At 34.5% G+C, this 22,314-nt stretch overlaps 1 protein-coding gene across 13 annotated transcripts in view; it reads right to left on the reverse strand.

The window, feature by feature from the left end:
- Positions 1-22,314, reverse strand: part of LOC121428511 (cdc42-interacting protein 4-like) — a 59,798-nt gene that overhangs the window by 32,128 nt on the left and 5,356 nt on the right. For 5 of the 13 annotated variants that reach the window (XM_041625174.1, XM_041625177.1, XM_041625182.1 and 2 more), the window contains exons 2-9: positions 19,709-19,824; positions 16,520-16,570; positions 15,048-15,261; positions 11,724-11,828; positions 10,951-11,079; positions 10,340-10,486; positions 7,492-7,707; positions 2,540-2,554 (exon numbers count right to left, since the gene is read on the reverse strand). In XM_041625174.1, coding sequence (XP_041481108.1) covers positions 2,540-2,554; positions 7,492-7,707; positions 10,340-10,486; positions 10,951-11,079; positions 11,724-11,828; positions 15,048-15,261; positions 16,520-16,570; positions 19,709-19,824 — 993 coding nt within the window. Of the gene's footprint in view, positions 1-2,539; positions 2,555-7,163; positions 7,371-7,491; positions 7,708-10,339; positions 10,487-10,950; positions 11,080-11,723; positions 11,829-15,047; positions 15,262-16,519; positions 16,571-19,708; positions 19,825-22,314 lie in introns of all 13 variants that reach the window. The other 8 variants (XM_041625176.1, XM_041625179.1, XM_041625181.1 and 5 more) reach the window with 3 other exon arrangements.

Below are 22,314 nucleotides of genomic sequence, written 5' to 3' on the forward strand. Positions count from 1 at the left end.
TGTTGCAAGAAAATATTTGCAATCAATTGCAAATTTTCTGTTGGAATTTTACAATCAATATAACAATTTTAGCTGTAGCAAATCATGTTACACTCCTTGTTTCAAGAAGCAGATAAGCAATAAATCACAAATTTACAACTATTTGTAAGACATATGGTTAATTTTGTGACCGAAAATAAACTTGCAAATTGATCGCAAGTTTCTTGCAATGCCCCATTAGTCATACTAAAATCTTTGTGAAACACCCCCAAGCTGTTAAAACCAAACCTCAGAATGTGGACTAGTTAGTATGAATCACAACCAGTGTAATCCACATTCCAGCTTTATCCATTGGTTAGAATATTAGGATTATTTAGTTTGATAATACAGATGGATGTGTAAGTGAAATTGAATGTATATTATATTACAGTACAATGAGAATATCAACAGATTCACAAGTCTACAGAGTCTAAGTCTACTTGTTTTTACAATCTCTTCCTCTATATAATAAGGTTATAGTGCATAGAAACCGAAAGTTGTCAAGCTGGGATAATTAACAACATCAATATATCAGTATGGGATTTGTGGTACTAGGAAACAAGACAACCTATTCTTTGCAGTCAAATCTCTAAGCACTAAATGCATGCGTAAGATGCATAGACAAGATATTACAAGGGCGACATGGCAAACTGCACTTCCGCACTATAGAGTTTCCTAGTAAGATGGAAATGTGTGCTTTGTGTAAAATGTTATATTGTAGATTATGCAATTAGATTGAAGAATAACATAAACAAGTACGAGTAGGGTTCAACTACGGTGGTCACAGCTAACCCTAAATTTTATGAATTCAATGAATATCCTGAATCACATTTTGTTTGAAAGAAATGCGTCACAATTATCTTGTTCTATGAAAAGCTGAAATATTAGAACATTAACTTCATTTGTTCATTTTTTACCGACTTCCGGTAATTGTAAAAAAAAATCATAAGATACACCAGTAACGATAATTTGAAGATAAAAATATAATAAAATGTGTAAAAATATGATAAATTGCTGAATATATACTAAATTATAGTGTGAAATGTGGGGTACTTTTTTTCCTGATATTAAATAAGGTGCTTGGTTTTCGTCAATTTATATGAAGTACAGCAGCAGCCATTGGTGTGTTGCTGGTATTTTAATAAAATAATCTTTGTAGTTACTACAGATGATGATTGAATGAGTGCCATTGCCCCATAATTGATCTTAAGCTTATGTTAGAGTCTTCCGCATCCCTCACCGCTGATAGATTAATACACCCGCAGATTACTTGAACTAATGGTAGATATTGAGTATATTATGTTGAGGTGTAGATGTATTGCACATGATGTGCTTTAATAACTGTGTCAGGGGTGTTTCTTAAAAAGGTTTGTGAAGTTCTAAATGATTTTATAAGAGATCGAGTGTGAAGAGCCATACGATAGTTTTTTATAATTTATAATAAAAACAATAAAAGAGAGATATTCTGAGTTTAAAATGTCGTAATTCAGAAGATATTTTGAACAAAATCTTTTTTCATTTTTTAATTTAATTTCATTCATTTTTTTTTTGGGGGGGGGGGGTGTTCTACAATATCAAGAAAATATTTAACTGACCACTTGGCACTTCATACGCAATCTTGTTCATAAAAACAATGTTTACAACTTTGCATTTATGAAACACCCCATGACAAACTATTCTATATGTTGTGCTGAATGTTGACAATATTAGGTCATGTTTTTGAGGGGATTATGCACCATTTGATCCAAAGCAACACTGATCTCAAATTAACAGGACTACAACGTGAATTGCATTATATGGACAATAAAAACCTGTACCATATGCATTAGGATAACCTTTATGACTTTAATCCAACATTGAAGAAATGAGGAGAAAAGGCCACAGATTCTGGTATATTAATAATTTTGTATAGCGCCATCTGTCTAGAAACAATCTATTCCAATGTGCATTCTTATTATTATTATCATTACCCTGGCTTTGGCTCGAGCTGCCTTTCAGCGCTCCTGCATTCAAGGAATTAATCCTGCCACGTACCCATTCACCTCACCTGGGTCATGTGCAGCATAAAATTCTGACGGAAAACATGCCCTGGCTAGGATTTGAACCCACGACCCTCTGTTTGAAAGGCGAGAGCCAGAACCACTAGACCACGACACACCCATTATACTGATGTTAGCATTCTAGGAATTCCCTCCTGCCAATTACCATTTAACACCAGGGTAGATAGTAACAAATTCAGATTAGTGTCTATCCAAAAAATGAGAACCAAAAGAATACTAGAACAATGAAACTATCTAATCAATATCCGACTGCTACACATCTACGAGATCACAATGATTCCACCATACAACTTTGACAAAATATTCTCTAGTAATTCACGAAGACCGCATTTCACGTTCGCATGACTGTTAGTTTGAGACCAATGTTGCAAAGGAATTAAATTCAGTGTCACCTTGAGACACTATGGGGTGAAAGAGAAGAGGACATTGAATACAAACACGTAACAATTTCATAGTCTCACCTCACGACCTAGGCCCTGGCAATGGATAGATAGATAAAGAGAAGATCGAAATGGCTTAAATCTGAAACAGTTCTTCTACATTGTCTTTGCATGCGATGATTGACCTGGGTCCCATTACACAAAGGTTAGCAATTGATCGTAAGCTTGATTTTCACGATTGATTGTACAGTGTAGTCAATAGAATCAATCGATCCTAGAAAAATGTTCTACGATCATTGCTAAGTTTTGTGTTACAGGCCGCTGGACCCTGTATCACAAGCTTAGTGATTGATTATAGAACAGAATTTTACAATCGATTCCATTGACTATGATATACAATCAATCATAAAATTTAAATCAATCAATAAACTTTGTGTTTCAGGACCCAAGAGGAAGCATGGGCAATGCCTTGCAATATAGAATGTACCTCTTCAAGTTTTTTTGTTTTTTTTACTTCCCGTTAACTTCCTGTTTGCAGAAATGAAAGTTGTTTGACCCATATGCTTCAGTTGAAACACTTTTCACACTATTTCTTTTTTTGAAATACTTTGCAAACAAATCTATTTTGTAATTCTCTTCACTTATATTTCTTGTTTTCTAAGATTTTTCTATAGCTTGATTTCCTTTTAAAATTGAATGTTTAATGTTCATTGAGAAAACAAACAGCAAACTTTGGGATCGAAATTCCCTAGCAAATCATAACAACTAGAAGAGGAACATAGGTATGCTTTGCACAAGACTGCTGCTGGTTTTACAAACCATGAGTGTATTCAGCAGTCAAACAAATTCTGGGAAGCACCTCACGAAACATCATCTATCAGTGATTTTCTTCAACATCAGTTAAATGTTACAAGCTACTGAAATCCTTGCAATTGATTGGCCGAGAGCAAATGTGTTGGGGAAAATCACTGGAAAGATGCTTCGTGAAAACCTTGCCCAGAACTCATCTGCCACACAGAAAGGCTAAAGGGCAGCAAAGGTGTGTTAAGTTAAGTGCCTTTCTGCCTCTTGGATTGACGACAAACAAGCAATCCCCAGCAATTTCCAGACCAACGTTTACATTGATCGCTACTGAGAGGTATATCCACTAGATATACAACTCTCAACTTCTATCTGTGGTTAATAATGGTGTAAAAAAAGTGTTAGAATTCAATTGGCTGAAATGACAGGTACAGCAACGAATCCAAGCATTCAAGAGGGCACTGTTGGCCGGAGGGACGCTGGCTGCCATCTTCATTACAGAACTTGATAAGGTCAAGCTGTCAGGCTGCAAGATAGGGTAAATTTTGGGGGGATTTGAGTGTGGGTAAATCTTACTGAACAAGTACAAAGCATGCATGCTCACTACGAGCAGGTAAACTGCAATGGAAATGCTCTTTTATGAAAGAATTTTCATTAGCTTATTTTCAGAATGAAGGCGGCAACAGCGTCCTGCCGTCCAGAAGTGTCCTCTTGAATGTCAGATTGCATTGCCCCTTTCATTACATACTGACTGATTGTAGATGTATGGATTAAAGTTGCATTACAATTTATCAGTGTTTGTTGGCAGAAAATTGTCATGCATTAAATAAAAACATTAAGTCAACAATTCAAAGATTTGTGTTGTGATTTCCCTCTTCATATACTTGATTCATTTATAAGGTTAACATATTTACATGAGAAAAAAAGGTAAGAATCATTACATTAAGAATGTGTAAGAAAACTGTTACATGTAGTTGAAAAAATATTTGTTTTGTGTATACTATATGTGTACACACTTTAATGTGAATAAGGATTAGAAACTGACTATAATAGTATATACTGCATTTTGCATTATATTACTTACGTATTGAATATATGAGTACTTTGGGTAATATCATTATACTATAAATGTGTTAGTATTAAAAAGGAAATCATATCATGCTTGCTGTTAAGATTTGAAAATTTTCTAAATAAATATATGCCTGGAGTTTTTATTCAAGCTTTGAAATTTTCATGCATGATTCTTTCTGTATACATATTTCTCATTAAAATCTATGAAATTAATATATTAAAATATTTGAAATTAAAATATAGAAATATTTAAATATCCTCCAGATATTTTTCCCATGACTTAATTTTATCTGTTTATAAAGATAAAAGTAGGTGTTCAAAGCATGTTTTTAAAGAAAATCCAGCAAAGTGTCTTCTTGGATATTTAAACTTTTTTCTTTTGTTTTCCCTATCCTATCTTAAATACTGAAATATGTTTGATTCAAGATGAGTGTTAGTAGTGAATGATATATGGTGGACATAGGGGCAGTTTCCACAAAACAATAAAAGCTCTGAGATCATGGACACCCCGTTTGTTATGTGTGTGTAATGGAGGGATGTCGTTGAACTAAGATAACTTTGTGAAACCATGCACCTTGAAGATGAACAACTCTTAACCCCATAGAAGCTTCATTATTTATTATCATTCAAAGATTATCACCCCTTTTTAAATATAATTCAAAGATTTCATAGTCAATTCAATACATTATTCAATGGTATGGCATTATTTCAAAAGCTGTATGACTTCGATTAAAAAATAGAAGTATCATTAACCTTTTTAAAGGCACTTTTTAGAATTTGGCATGGAAGGGGTGGTAGAAGTAATATTCCAATCAATGGTAAATCAATGGTACAAGGAGTATGTATGCCCCCTTACTCTGGGTGTATTAACAATAAAATTCCAGTGATTTTGATGTACCCGGTATATACATTCATGTTAACAATGCTCAACATTTTGGAAGGACTTTTTTTCCACAGTACTTCCTTGAATACTCTTTAATAGTTTTATCAAATTGCTTCCTGATTGTATTCTATTTATCCATAATGTCTAAATGTACAATGTAGAATTTTCAATTCTGATTACTTTAACAAAAAATTCAGTGTAATCTTTACATTTAACTTTTGGAAATGTCATTATATTTCATCTTGTTTAGATTCACTATATAATATGGCTAAACTAAGAGTAAAATGGCTTGTTCCATAAATAAAAATAATAAAGGATAATAAAACAGAAATAAATAAACAATTTTTATACCGGTAATACAAAATATTTTGTAGGATCTGAAATTGAAACTTAAATAAAATGAAAGCATCTTCAGGATTCCTATTCATGATTATAAAACAGTCATTACACAGAAAATGATTTTTCACTTTCCTTATTCCTTTTCATGCGGAGTGTTACAAGTATATAAATAAATTCTAGATTGTCAGGCCTAGCAATATATTATTAATAATGAGATCATTTATCAAGCAAATTACTTTCTTATGTAAGCTGAATAATGCAATATGGTGAGCAGAAACTACTTGTAAAAGTGAGTTTACTCATCTAAAATGCATTACATCTTGTCGGTCTCCATTTGAATAAAAAAATAAAAACAGAAACCCTAAAATTGTAGAAATAAAATATTTGAACACGATATTATCTAACATGAGAAAATTGTACACATGACCTCCTAAATGTGTGATTTGAGTTAGTAGCATGTTTGTGTGTGCATAACTATGTAATGAGGGTGCATTGGTTAATTTTGTGCAAATAATAATGTGTGATATAATTGGCCATGTCATCCAGAGTATCATTGACACTGCCCATGACAATGAATGCCCTTGACATTGCTCTTGACATTGCCCTTGACATTGCTCTTGACATTGCCATTGACATTGTTTTGACAGTGTCATTGACATTACCCTTAACAATGCCGTGACAATACCCTGGCAATGTCCTTGATTGTGTTCAAATCCATTGCACATGAAGGTCATTCATGCTGCATTTAATTCACCATCCGATGCCTAAACAAACTGCCTTTTTATGTTTGAGGAGTATTGTTTATCAATATTTCACAGAAGAGCATTACCAGGAATACTGAGCTAAAATTTATTTTGAAAAAGTTGATAATTCATGCAGACAATAGTTTGGACACTAACTTTAACAACCTCTAAAATGAATACAACAGAAATTGCATACACGCACACCAAAAGACAAGAAATTCCAGTTCCACCATATTAGAAAAGGGATATTATATCAAGAATAAGTGTGCCAATTGGATTAAAATTCCTGTTAAAAAAGAATGCCCTTGAATTCCATTAAATGAAGCATGAAGACCTTCCGTGAATGATTGTTAGAAGTAAACATGTGAGTCTATTGTAGTGTCATGTGAGTGATGATGTTACATGAATGAAAACAAACAAAAAAAGAACGGCAAACATATATAATTATAAGAGAGGAAAATCATAAGACAGAAAAGAGTAAAACAAAACAAAAAACTTGAGAAGATGCAAAGAATAGAAAAATCATCCCGTTTTGATGATGGAGCATTCGTATGGTGAGTGGTACAAGGTATTGTTGTACAGGGAATGGTTTGACGGACCCCATGAAGGAAATCATAACTCAAAAGAAATGCACTTCTGAAGCTGTGTCATGATCATGGATGAGTTGCATTAGCGTCAATAAGAAAACAAAAAGAAAAAATCAAAATAAACAAATCTTTACACCATCTCTCCACCGCTGAGTAACGGAGAGATGGTTTGTTAGGCAGCCATAATTTGAAATGGTGCTAGTTGTTTTGATTTTGCAAAAGGAGAGGTTGTAGAATAATTTTCAGTCCTCCCCCTGACACAAGCTTTCAAAAGTACTTACTTTCTTTCTCGGAAGGAAACGTCCCCCCTTTCCTTTTTTTTTCTTTTCAAAGGCCTTGCCGGAGACCCCGTTGGCACTGCTGACGCTATTGATCGACACAGTGTCGGGGTCCGGCCCGTTTGCGTTCGGGTCGTCCAAATCCTGCATGGGAAAGTCGTCGGGCGGGATCAAACCCGACTTGTACTTTTCAATAGTCTTCTGGGTGTCCTAGGGAAGGCGGGATTCGTTGAGAGGGTGGGGGGAAAAAAGAAAAAGGAGAGACAAACACAAACACTGATAAGCACATCTTAATACGAAACCATCTAAAGAATTGACAAAATATATGTACCTTCCTCCCAAACATTCCAAATATTGTTCCCTTGGCTTTGCGGTTTCGCCGCGCCACGGAGTTGAGGGTGCCGTTTTTCTCGATATCCTTGAGGCTCTGCATTGAGACAGTGTCTACATCGGATTCTTTTCGCTGTAACTCATCATAATCGATCAATTGGATGTCATCGGGCGGGACAAGTCCCGTTTTGTACCTGTCTATCGTCTGTCTGGAATCCTAGAGAGGAGAAGGAGGCGGCGTTAGTTGCGACGTTCAATCAAATTCAATCTATTTACGTCCTGGATATCAAGTTCTATTATTTTCTTTAAGTTTATGGGGGACAAGTCCTGTGTTACATTATACACATTGTTAAATGCGATCAAACAATGCTGTAATGGTGCTTAAAATGCTTGTACAAGTTCTATGACTACCTGGCAAGAATTACTTTTATACATCAGTTTTGTTTTTAACTTAAATATATTTATTCATCTTTCATATATCTTGGTCCTGTGAAAGGTTTAACTTATTTCCTGAAAATATTATGTAAAAAAAATTATAAATTACATACATAGAATTCAAAAGAATTCAGACTAAAGAGAAAATAAATCATACCGATAATGGAATGAAGTTAGATTAGACACAAAAATTGAATAGGAACAAAAGTGAGTCCTTCTTTGCAATTATACTTGGGATGACATATAGTCTAGCATCAAAAGTAAACCATTCACTACATTCTACTTGATGTTGTAAGGAACTCAATCAGATGAATAATACAGCATCAAATTGACAGTTTTTATTTGACAATGGATGTGAATACATTAAATTTTAAGTGGACTCGTTGTCAGTATCAAGTCTGAAACAAAGATGAATGAAAAATACCACACATAGAACATTTGCTGAAAGAAAAAAAAAGAGAAGAAAACAGTTACAAACAAGAATTAATGCATAAAATTAAAGAAAAACACAGAGTTGAGAAACCACTGAATAAAATTTACAGTTACATGTGGGCTAACTGTTGTGATAGATGGCAACTTCAATCAAAATTAATTGGCTGTTGATCAGTGTTCCCAGCTTTTCAAGAAAACAAAATTCCCTGATTTTTCCCTGATGAAGTTTAAAAATTCCCTGATGATTATTCAAACCCATTCCCAGTTTCGCATGTTTTTTTTACGTTGTTGCAGTGAATTACATGTTGAAAAAATCCACCATAACCAGTCATACAATGGATGTTGTTTTGAAATGCAACAATATAACAGAGTCTGACCGACTACTGTGCTTTTGACTTTTGGGCCGATCAAAATTCCCTGATTTTTTGCTAATTTGAGACATTTTCCCCTGATTTGAGGTATTTCAACATTAAATTCCCTGATTTTTTCCTGACTGGAAAGAAGATAAATAATTTTCCCTCATTTTTCCTGATGGGCTAGGAACCCTGTTGATCCAACATGTAATTACCACTGATAGCAAGGTACCATAAGAGTAACCAATTAAGCAATATGTCTTTGAATAGTATGTTTTATGTACACACATTTTTGAAAACTCAATAGAGAATAATATTTCTAATATCTAAGGAACTGACTCCAAAAATTTTGAAAACTAAATGAGCACCATGGCTGACCTAACTCTGGTTAAGGTCTGTGGAAAATGGGCATTATATTGAGATCAAACTGCATTCAACAGATTGATGCTGCATTTGAGTACCACAGAAAATAATATGTATAAAGAAACACATCTGAAAAACCACTAGGTTGCAGGTATCCAGTTTAAAATATCCTTAAACCTTAAAGGGGAATGAAACCTTTGGAACAAATGTGCTTGTTTAGAAACAGAAAAATCAAAGAATAAGAATAAAGAAAGTTTGAGAAAAATCGGACAAATAATGAGAAAGTTATGAGCATTTGAATATTGTGATCACTAATGCTATGGAGATAGCAAATTGGCAATGCGACAAAGATGTGTGATGTCACTTGTGAACAACTCTCCTAGTACTTTAGTATATATTTCACTTGAATTGCCTCTTATCACATCTATCCATAGATCATATGTTCTTTCTACATGAGGGCATGTAAGACATATTTTTTAAGAATACATCATGGATAAAGAGTTTGTATCATCATAAGAAAAAGCAAAAAGAGACATTTTGAGGGTATTTTATAGTCCACCAAAGGGAAAGTTGTTCATCAGTGACATCACACATCCTTGTCGCATTGCCAATGGGAGGATCTCCATAGCATTAGTGATTGCAATATTCAAATGCTCATAACTTTCTCATTATTTGTCCGATTTTTCTCAAACTTTTGTTGACCTGTTTCTTTGATTTTTCTTTTTTCACACAAGCTATCTTGCTCCAATGGTTTCATTCTCCTTTAATTCCTTGGCCACTTCTCAGTCTGTTAAAGTGAGATGGTAAACCTAGGCCTTTTTTCTGGGCATTAGACTAAGTGACAGTAAGACCAAGATGGTATAGACAGGACAGTATTATCATATCTGAGAATTAGACTGTCACAGCATTAGACTAAGTGACATTAAGATCAAGTGATAGTTGGACCAAACAGTAATTAGATCAAATTGATAATAGACCAAGATGGTATAGACAGGACAGAATTACATGTATACTATCTGAGCATTAGACCGTCACAGCATTAGACTAAGTGACAGTAAGACCAAGTGACAGTTGGACCCAAACAGTAATTAGACCAAATTGATATAGACCAAGATGGTATAGACAGGACAGCGTTATACCATCTGAGAATTAGACCATCTGGGCATTAGACTAAGTGACAGTAGACCACGTGATAATTGGACCAAATAGTAATAGGACCATCTGATAGTAAACCCAAGTGGACACACACCAGTAGAGATGACTTACTTTGGACGGATCAACCTTCTCTGCCTCACTGGTCATTGTGTCCAGACAGTTCTTGATCAGGGGAATGACCTGCCGATGACCTTCCGCGTAAGAGATGTAGAACTCCCCCAAGCGCTGGTTCCTCCTCTCATCCATTTCTTGAATTTTCTGAAGAAAAGAAGGAAAGAGAACTGCAGAATTCAACAAAAAAAAAACCAGCATCCTTAAAAATACCCATACAAATTACACTAAGGGATATATTCACAATATGTATCCTAATAATTTTTACTCACACATTACTTATGAAGCCAATCAGCTTCACAGATTATAAAAGCCATCAATTAAAATTTCTGACAAAATGCTTCACACTTTGCTAGCAGGCAATAACTTTGGAAGTTGTTGTTAAGTGAAGAATAGGATAATTGGAAGTGCACCACAATGATTGTTACTTCTTTATTAAATTTAATCATATGTCTTCTTCACTACTGAAACTAAAAAACTATAAATTTACAAACAGAAACTGAATGAGTCTAATGTGGACATATGGAGGGATTACCCTAATATGTTTTGAATTAAAAAAAGCAAAACTGCATCTCAAAATTAAGAGAAAAGGAAAAGACTGAAAATCTTACGGTGAATATTTGTGGTATTTTTGTGTAGTAGAAGTCTCTCTGGTCTTTGTTCGTGTTGTCTAGCTGGAGGATGTAGTTGTCCTTGCATTCACATTTTTGTGAATTCTTGGCGTTCATTGTTCCTCGGTACTACAGAAGACAAAGAAACATGAAGCAAAACAATGAATGAACGAACGAATGAACAAATGAATGAACATAGAAAGATCGAAGAATTCTGCCACATGTTCATGGACACCAAGATAAAGATTTGACCCTATACAGCAATATAAAAGGCACAATTCCAAGAACTGCAGCTGGGGTCATTTTGACCCTCTACAAATTGACAAATTTCAAGACCTGTCTATCATCTACAGCTTGTCATCAACTTTATTCCGACAAAATTTCAGGGGGTGTTTACAAATGCTTTCTTGCAATCAATCACTAATTTTAATTGCTTATCTGCAATTGATAGATCAACTTTAAGATCAAAATCTTTAGACCAGCAATCAGATGCAAACTTGAAATCAAATTTAATTTTAAGTCTTATCATACGCTAGCTAGAGTTTGCTGTACGTCTTTGAATCATGGAATTCAGGGTTTATTTATTCAATTTCTTCAAATTTGTAGCCTGTTTGTTTACATACAAGAGAAATGTTGCTAGAACAAACATCTGTTGACAATGTGTGCACTCAATAAAACAAGAACACTGTCAATATTATTAATATGGTCAATGCTGGGGCCTAATACTAAGTTTGTTGAAATTTCCCAATAGCCCCATATAGTAATAATCCTACCTTTTCAACCTGTGCTTTTGTTTGGTTCATATCCTCATTAGCTCTCTCAAAGTTAGTTTTAGCAGTCATCCATGCTTCATGGCTGTGTTTATAGGTACTCTTGGTCTGTAAAGATTGAAAACAAACAACAAAATATATTTAAAAAATATTAAATAGTTATATGTCCAAATACATGTAATTAGGCAAACTCAGTTTATATGGACATACAATAGGCATTTTAAGATGCAGTTTATGTCTTGTACTTATTAAATACTTGTAATTGAAATGTTACATACAGATGAACTAGGGATTAAAAAATGAACATTATGTGTTTCATCTCAAAAGAAATTCATTTCAACATCCCAATGAACTTTAATATTGTGATTATTTGCATTAATGTAATGAGTTGTTTCTACAAAAAAGAACATCAGAAAGAGAACATTTTTTGTATTCCATCACCGTCTAATACAACAGAAGTCTTGAGGAAAAAAAAGATTTCTTCTACACCCAATATTTCATATTTAGTAGATGTCACTAGAAATCTTAATAAAAATTATGAAACCACAATTAAGTTTATTTGTGCTACAATGATTAAAAAAAACTTCTGACAAATCTAGGTTTAGATATTGAAAGAAAAATCAACTTTAACTTTTAATCTATATACCGGTACATATTTTAATCAAACAAGGCAAATATAGCTTCAAAGTGATCTTGTATTGTATCACTGCAATAGTTACATAAACAGAAAGTCATCAATAAGTAAGATCAATGTAGGCAAACTGAAACCATTCAGTGCCTAGTCTCATACTAATTATTCGTGAAGGAGTTTAAAAACAAGCTAAGGGCATTAATCATCTTGTCTGTAGACAGCAACCAATGGCATTATGGGATCACAAACATGTTAAAATGGATTTCATAGCTGTGTGAAGACATGATGTGATAAAACATAACAAAAGTGATGTCACATTGACATATTCTGTTATTTTGTTAAGTGTTTTCTTCAATAAAGTTCAGGGGCCCATTGCACAAAATTTATGATTATGGTAACTTGTCATCCAGTGGTAACTACCATGGCAACAAAGCTTAACGGCCAATCAGAATCAAGGATTATTATCATCATCATCACAATCATGATCATTATTATTATCATTACTATCATCATCATCATCATTATCCTTCTCTTGATGTACATAAATGTCTTATGTATGGTGTTTGGTGTATAAAGATACATGAACAGGAAATGGTTTTCTATAATCTAACCTCCCAAATCAGAGCTAACCATTTAATACCTCTATTAAGTGAGAACTGGCGCATATGTCTATGCACGTCATGCTAAAGGATATTAGTGCTGTGGTGGGACTTGAACTCGGAGCATGAACCGCAGTCTGGCGACTAGTCCATCGGACCAAAACCACACATATCTAAAGGGAAAATGCTCTAGTTAGCAACAGGAAAAGGACGCTGTTATCTCCACTTTCGATCAGTAACCGATTCTAGGAAAGGATTAATTTCCTTTAAGAATAGAACTGGCTGTAGTCCTGTATAATGAGTAAAATCCTAGAGCTGTCTCGGAAGTCAAGTACATGTATTAAATATATGCACTTTCCTCTCATAAACTTTTCAATATAAAAGCCTTGTGGCAATATGTACTAGCTCGTGGGAATGTAAGAATTTAGGATCATAAGGCTTGAATAGGGATATTGATGTACCAAAGGACCTATTGCAAATAATTCATCAAAATCATATCAGTTTTAGTCAGTTGTTGATGTTCGTATTAATGATCTTTTATAATTTTTTACAGGGTGATCTAAGAAACTATGTTTGCACTTGGTTACAAATTTCAATTGCATATCTTCAAATGATTGAGAAATTATTAAAAAGTAAAAGAACAAATATATTTGTTTTGGTGTATTAAGTGTATCAGTTATGATTAACCTGTAATTGATTGCAAGTTTTTTACACTCGTATGATGCCTCCTTTATAGTCTTTGTGATGACCCCCAAAGTAAGTCAATCTGACTTCAGTTTAAAATATGGCTTAGGCAGCCTTCTAAGGGATCCACATCTATTTAAACGGGCTTTGGTTTACGGTAAACCCTTCCACTTTTTTCATGCTATTAGTATGTATCCACATTACTGTATCACATGCAGATGATGCATTCTTGCTAACACATATAACGATATGTACTTTAATGATTTAGAAATATGAAACCATCTTGGTTCATTTGATCGACAGATTGTAAGACTGAGTAGAAGAAATAACCAGGGGAGCATTTCATCAACATTTTTGTCCGACAAGTTGTCAGATCTGACATCTTTCCTAGATTTTGATTGGCTGAGCAGCACTGTTACTATGGTAACTGTCGGATAAATCAGGATTTGTCAGATGAAACGTCCGACAAGTCCTTTCATGAAACGCTCTCCAGTTGTCTCACGATGTATCAAATGTAGTAGGAAAGCAACGTTTCGTCTGCAAGCTGCTAGACTTCGTCGATAATGAGCAAAGACGCTGCTGTGCATGGGTTATATACCGTCGGCGAGATTGTAAGATATTCAACTACGCCATTTCTCGGATGACAAACATTCCAACAGCGAAACCTATGACAATATTTGCTTTGACAATACTTGCTCTTACCCCTAGAATTACTAGGGGCAAGTCAGATCGGACAACTTTCATTGATTTTGATTAGCTAAGATGCAATGTTACTATGGTAACTATTGGATAAATCTAGACTTTTCCAATAAAAAGTCCAACAGGGACAAACATCCTTTCAGTAAACGCTCCCCAGGACACACTGGTATTAGAGCAGAGCAGTGAGAGCAACTGCTGCCGATCCTTCACTTGTTGAAGCAACGTCATCCAAGAGCACATGACCTGAAGGGTGTGTTTCTAGGAGTCACTACCACTAGTACCGGCCACACAGAAATCGTCGATAGCGCCATAAACTGAGGCCGTGTTACAACCGGTAATGTTGCATGGATACCTAATATCACAACAATGTGTTATTTACTAATTGCATCAATGTCGACATCACAATCTTAAAGATGTGACTACTGGGGCCCGTAACACAAAGCTTAGCACTGATCGTAGAACATTTTCTATGATTGATTGCATAGACTACAATGTACAATCAATCGTAATAATCAAGCATACGATTAATCGCTAACCTTTGTGTTACGGGACCCTGATATTGCTCACTGTTCTGTTAATGCCAAAAATGTTTCTGTGCGGCCAGTACAGATCAATTAAACCAAGCTATCAACTGACAGTCAAGATTCAGGTATCCATCTTTCCTTTTATTTCCTTCTAAACTTTGGTACACTTCCCCTTCCCCCAGTTCCTTACCGATTCCATCTTGCGGATCGACTTCTCCAGGTTATTATCCTCTTGCTTGAATTCTTGGAGATGTTTCTTCCGTTCCGACCTCAGCTCGGTAATGAGCGCTTGGACCTCCTTGAGGACATTGGTAACCAGGTACTCTCCGATCAGTTCGTGTTGGTTGGCGATACTGTTCACTTCGGAGAGAATCTGTCTGAAGGCGTGAAGCGCCGTGTACCTTCAGAATAGGGAGAAAAAAAAACATCGACACAGAACAAATTGAAAGTGCTCCATACAGGTGGATGAACAAAACAAAATGAAAACAAACATAAACAAACAAAACGAACAAAAACAAACATTAACATACAAAACAAGAATACATAAAACATAACAAATAATGTAAATGTACTCACAAATTAAAAGAAAATATACAAATTGATACAACCCCCCCCCCCAACAAAAAAAAATATCCAAAATATTTCAGGGGCCTATTGCATAAAAAGTTACCATTTTGGTAACTTTACCATCCAATGGTAACTTTCATGGAATCCTTGATTTTGATTGGCTGTTGATCATTGTTACCATGGTAGATACCATTGGATGGCAAAGTTACCATAAGAGTAATTTTTATGCAACAGGGCCCAGGAATATGACAGATTTGTTTGAATATTTTGTTGATCTTGGACAAATATTTTCACAACACAGACATCCACAATATGTGCATGTACATGAAACCTCAAATTTCGTTAACTAGATATTTGATCAACTTCTCTGTACAACCCTTGGACCAACCCAAGTAATTTCTAAATGCCTAAGAATCTTGAAGGGAGTTTGGTTGCTTTCGATACATTTTTCTCACGATGTCATTGAAAGAAGATCCCCTAACTATCCCCTGAATGAACTATGTAGCAGTCAATGTAAGCACAAGGCTTTAGGGTAATAACTGCAATTTTCATCTTGTGTTTTAGCAAACTAAACTATGTCATATGATTCTTCTTTTCATCTTGTGTTTTAGCAAACTAAACTATGTCATATGATTCTTTTTTTTCCTTCACTGGTCAAGTACTAATACCCTATTCATAATAAAAAGCTCTTCTCTGTTGAACTAAAGCGGGGAAAGGAGGTGAAAGACAGTATGAAAGGGGCCTGCAATGGGGGAAGTGCTTGCAAATTATTCACAAGTGAAGGTATATGGCAAAGGGTAAAGCAGCAGTCTTCGCAAATTCATCTTTTTGAATCTCTTTACGCCAGTTACTCTTTGATTAATCTGTTAAATACATTCCTAACTTTAAAAAATGAACTCATAACTTTGATAACTTTCCATTTTTGTTTTAGACTGCCATCATTATTTGTAGCAATAAATTTGTTGGATCTTCTGCTCTGTATAGGCTTTCCCCATGAATTAGATGAGAAACATCTAATTGCCATATTCTGAGAAAACTGTAAATTTGTGTGACTAAAACTAAAATCAAAACCAATGCCATGGACTACCAACTTACTTGTAATCTTCTTCTTCTTTTTTCTTCGGTAAGTAGTTCTTGTGTAGTTTCCTGTAAAAGTAGAATAAGAGAGTTAGAAAGTGGCAAACTTAAAGGGATGTAGGTTCTGACAAGTACCCACTGTCACGATTTGCGACACGATTCAAACGGCGTTCTTAATCGTGGAGTAATCGTAGTGATCTTTTTAGATCGCTTCAGATCATATCAGATCAGTCGTGGCAATCGTACTGGTCATAGAAAATTTTTGTATGGTGCAAACATTACGAAAGGCCCGTCGTGGCTTATAGGATTGCACGACAGTGGAAACGAGGTATTCCGGAAGGATCGTATTTATATTTTCTCAACTGAAGTTCTGCTCAAAAAGTCATGGCAAGAACGCTTGTTGAGAGTTGAAATGCAATACGATAATAAAACAAACCACTTCCCCCTTCTTCGTTTGCTAACTAAATGAAATGACTTTTGTAGAATATTGTCTCTATCGGCTTTCAAAGGGAGCCTTTACTTTTCTCACATTACGTCTTTATCCATCTCAAAACCTAGTGAAGCTTCCCATGCCTCCCCGTCATATCTTGCTACATGTACATGTACTGTACACCCCTTCCACTTTCTACCCCTCTCTCTCTCTCTCTCTTTACCCTTATCTCCTACAGGTTACAATATTTAAAATTCCTTTAAGCAGAATTTTCTCAAAATTTTCTTCTAAAAAATGTAATATATGCAATAATTTCTTTGTGGGCCTTTACAAGTTGGCTATACCGGTCCCAAAATATTCCTAGAAAGCATATGCAGGATATCAAAAGATCGTCATCACACTTGAGACGCTATGTAAGTTGAAACGATTCTTTTAAATACCACACAGGGAAAGGATGATACACATGTAGGATGAATAGTTGCTAAATGAATATCAGGTAGCAAAAGCCTACTTTAAACATCTTCAATTGAAGACAAACTTTCCCATGAACTCTCGTGAGAAACAAGCTCTTGTGTAAAGTTGGAAACCTATGATAATAGCTAATATTATGAATTACAATAAAAACATTGGTATCTATTAAAGACTCTGAATTTTCTGTTATCAAGAGTGAGAAAGTGGCACAGGAGTCATGTTTCATTTTCTATGACATTAGTGTTAGAGTGCCACTTACGGCTTAACTGTAAGAGAAGAGGATGTACATGTACACTATTAAAGTGTTTCACTTTTTATAGATGACTTTCAATCCCTCAACTCCATTGCAGAGAGGCAATAATTTCTTAACAATATTTCTATTGTGATATAATTTTGTATGTACACAGGAAAAAGTAGGGTTAGTTCCAAAGTATCAGAATCCCTCTCTTGTTATATAATTTTAAGTTCCCTAAACAAAGCCATAGAATAACAAGTAGGACATGATTACCACTCAAACAGATAACAATCTGTATGGCATTTGCAGCATATCACTATTATTTGATACTTATACCTGTAAATCACTCATATTTTTGGTGTTCTTTTCATTTTTTGCACATTAACATACATTAATATAAGACTGAACCCAACATAGATCTGTCATTCACTCAAAAAGAGAACTTTCCGCGTGGCATTTTTGGACAAGCAATACTTTGTTTTAACTTGTAACTCACTCAAACTTTTTCTGTTCTTTCCCAAAATTTTGTACATTAGCAGAATATACATGTACAGTACATGTATTCCTTAATATTGTGACTGAACACATAACAGATCTGGGCCCCATCTTACAAAGAGTTATGGTAGATCCAATCAATCGTAACTATGGAAGGCCAGCAACGTCAGCTTCTAAAATACATATTTATTTAAAAAAAATCTAGATACGATGTACATGTATTCATACATTTCTTTTCTTGACAATTTGGTCTGTTTGCGTTTGTTTACAAAGGACATTTTTAAATTTCCTGTAGAAAAAATTATGACACTGATGGATTTTCATAGAGCTATGATTGATTGGATTAATTGTAACTCTTTGTAAGACAAGGCCCTGGCATTTCTCGATTGGAAAACTTTCTGCATGGCGTTTGCTACATTAAAGGTAATCGCTGACAAGCAGTTAATACTCTTGTTATGCTTATACTTGTAACTCACTCAAATTTTTTGTCTTCTTTTCAATTTTTAGTACATTATACATTCCTTAATATTATGATTGAAATCAACAACAGTTCTCTGCCATTTACTGCCCACTGATTCATCGGCTGAATGAATCTCAATAGCAGAGAACCATATCAGGGTCGAAAAGTGGATTCCAAACAATGGCGTCTGTTTGAAGTGAGAAAACAATGTCTGATCTCAGGACTGTGTATAGAGCCAGGATTACTACTAGACTGAAAGCAATATAATCGTTAGCAGTGGAAATCTAATTTTTTCAATTGCAAACTTTGTAATATATCATCAAAGATATACAGTGTAGTATGATTTCATTATTTGTATATTGATGCGATATACCTTACACTACCAGTCTGCTATATTTGAATCACTATTACCTGTAAAAACCAAAGAACAATAGATTCAGTGGACAGAATCTATTGTTTTCTGGTTTTTACAGGTAATAGTGATTCAATATCTAACCTGTTTCTTTTGCAACAGTAGGGAGTCTTGCGATGCAGGGAATGGTTTTGCTTACAAAATTTGATAAGCATTTTTGGTTATAGAGAAGAAGCTCTCACCTACAATTCTGTATAGTCCTATGGAAAAATATGCTCTGTAAAACTGAACGCATGGCAGTCTTTCAAAAATGTGGAGCAAATTGTGATGCAATTCCCCGAAATGTGTGAATCGGATTTAAATAACTAAAATAGTCTGCTTGTTGAATTTTTCTGGTCTCCCCCCCATTGGCATTGCGATGTTATTTCCGAACTATTCTCACAAAGTAGAATTGTCTGAAATTCTGACAGGAAGAACTGCTCCATTGTCATTCATTTTTAATACATTGTTGTACGCAAAAGTAGATGGCAGACCTCATTCGATCACAGAAAGAGCTGATCAAATCCATCTATACTCGGACGATGGTAAAAATAAATATAAGATGTTCCACGTATTGGCATATGATAATATTAAGAACATATTAAGGCCTGCTCGAATGCATTTAACACCAAATCTGAATAATTTCATTCTCCGAATTTTGGAAGTTCCTCCCCCCTCATCAGGGGAAAAAAAATAAAGGATTATGGTTAAATATAGACACTTACTTGAGTTGGCTGGCATATTCAATTTCAATTTTCTGTCTATCTTTGACGAAACTGCTAAACCTTTCAACATAGTCTATTCCCCTCTCTGTGTGTTTCTCAAGATTACTGATCTGATCCTGAAGAAATAGGAAGGAAAAAAATAGAAAAATGAAACTATGAATTTCTTATTTTTAATACTCAACCATAAAATACATTCATACAAAATATCAATTTCAAACTATTCCAGATTAGAAAACATAAAAGACTTAGAGAATCACTAAACTATGGATAAAAATAAAATGATGCGATAAAATGAGGATTGATCCAATAAGACTAGATTTTGAAAGGCTCATCAGTCACCAATTCCAAAGTGCCTACAAATTAAATGGATATCTAAAACTAAAATATAAATACATCTGTATCACATAGCATGATTTAATTACACAAAAGGACAATGACAAATATGTCTATCATACAGTGCTCATACCCAACATGTACATGACATCGGTATTGATGTATACTATAGTCACATCATCACATTTCACAATATCGTGAGAAAAAAATGAAGCACTTCCTTATCTCACCATACATTCACTCAAACATGCACATCAATAAATATGTCAGCCTACTTTCTATTAATTTACACCATTGCATGGACTTGTGGTAAAAGTTGCCACAATTTTCATTGTCCTGAGGCTGAGTGTATGAAAATGATTTCATTCACATGATTTTAATGGAGCAAGAATTAAAAAAAAACCCAGGATTTTCAAATATTCATCATGTTTCAAGTACGTTAACACAAAGATTTTGTTGTTTATGTACATTGTACATGTACGTCTACAAATTAAAACTAAAAATATACCTAAAAAACTGCCAAGTTTATAAATTCAAACTATAATTTTTTTAAAAGAAAATTGATTTTTTTTTCCTTTTTTCACTATCTTCATGCACATTTACTGTAGAAACATGTACATGTGCAAAATATTAAAGCCAAGCATGTACGGCCTACATGTAGACCAAGGTATATTTCATTTTTCATATCATTTTCTAATAGGGCTTGATATATATTCATAAAAGCCTTCTAGTTCTACCCAGGTTTTAAGGGAAGAATACTACATATTGACGACAGGTCGCATTAGAGCAAAATACACAAATCTTCCGATTGGGCTTATTATACTTGAAGATCAATTGAACAAATGCATCTAACACTTCCCCATTAAACCACACACAGATAAGCATATGTGGGGCTGTATATGCACCTTACAGTATCTGCAATCAAACTGCATGCAGGTTGTACATGTATGTAATTCAAGCTCAAAAGCCGCAAGTCAAAGCGGGTCAGTTGGAAGAGATGGAAACCTGTGGCTGTATACACCCCCATAATGACTTTTCCATGCAGGAATATTTTCTTTTTCTTCTGCTGCTTTTTAGAAACCCATTCAATTGTACACGTTATATACTATAGACCTACAAATACACTTCTTGCAAACATATATGTATCAATCAAGCTTATACATGTAGGAGTAAAGAAGAGTATGTGTATGTACTATAAACTTAAAGCACTACTTGATATTTTGGGGTACATGCGAATCATCCTGTATATAAAAAAAAAATTGAAACCTTTCATTGGAAAATGGCAATTTGATTTTGTCTATAATATAGCCAATTTGGTTATTATCTATTAAAGAGTAAGAAAATGTTTGTATGTTATTTACTATTTCTACAGGGGCATGTCAGAAAATCACAAAGAAATACAGGATTTCTAATAAGATTTTCATGATAGCATTGAAAACACATGATACTAATACAGTGTACCGTGTTTGTCTCTGTGTCATTTCTCAGGTTACAAGCTTTGATTAAACGTGCCCGAAATTCATAATAAACCTGTCATACATTGTAGGCAACCCATAAAATGAGTGTGTCACACCAACAGCCATAGCAATATTTGCCTAACTATCATCCACCTCACTACACACCAATATGAATAATGATGAAGGAATGTCGGGGTTGAATATTAACAATTTAAGGGATTATTCACAAAACTGTAATCATGGATCATCAGTGTGGTCAACATACAGTACATGTACACATACTGTTAGGCCTATATTTTGATTTTATTGGGCCTGGGTCTGAATGGACGGAATACATCCGATGTGTGCGGGATCCGTTTTTGCTTTTTCTGTTCCGGTATTCCAATAAAACAATGTAATACACAACAAATAGTTTAACATTTTCTTCTTCTGAATATCTTAACATAATTATCGAGTATATTTTATTCGGTCTTACCAATCATAACCCAGGTTTTTTTGTTACATTTCAGGTGACCACCGAGAAAAATATAAGACGGGAAAAAACTTGCCAATATTTACATGGCCATCTTGTTCTGCTACAAGACGCATATAGAGGGCGGCAGACTCTATATGCATCTTGTAGCTTAGCTACAGGTACTAACAAAGAGAACTGGATGGTCACGTAAACATCGGCAAGTTTTTCCGTGTCTTCTCATCATATTTTCTTGTATTTTTTAATGAATGTTTGTTTAAAAATGACATCAATATTGCATAATTTGTGACCTCTTTGTACTTCCCCATTCATGAATTCATTTATCGGGATACCGGATTCCGACA

This window comes from Lytechinus variegatus, chromosome 15, assembly GCF_018143015.1.
Source record: "Lytechinus variegatus isolate NC3 chromosome 15, Lvar_3.0, whole genome shotgun sequence".
Lineage (NCBI taxonomy): Eukaryota > Metazoa > Echinodermata > Echinoidea > Temnopleuroida > Toxopneustidae > Lytechinus > Lytechinus variegatus.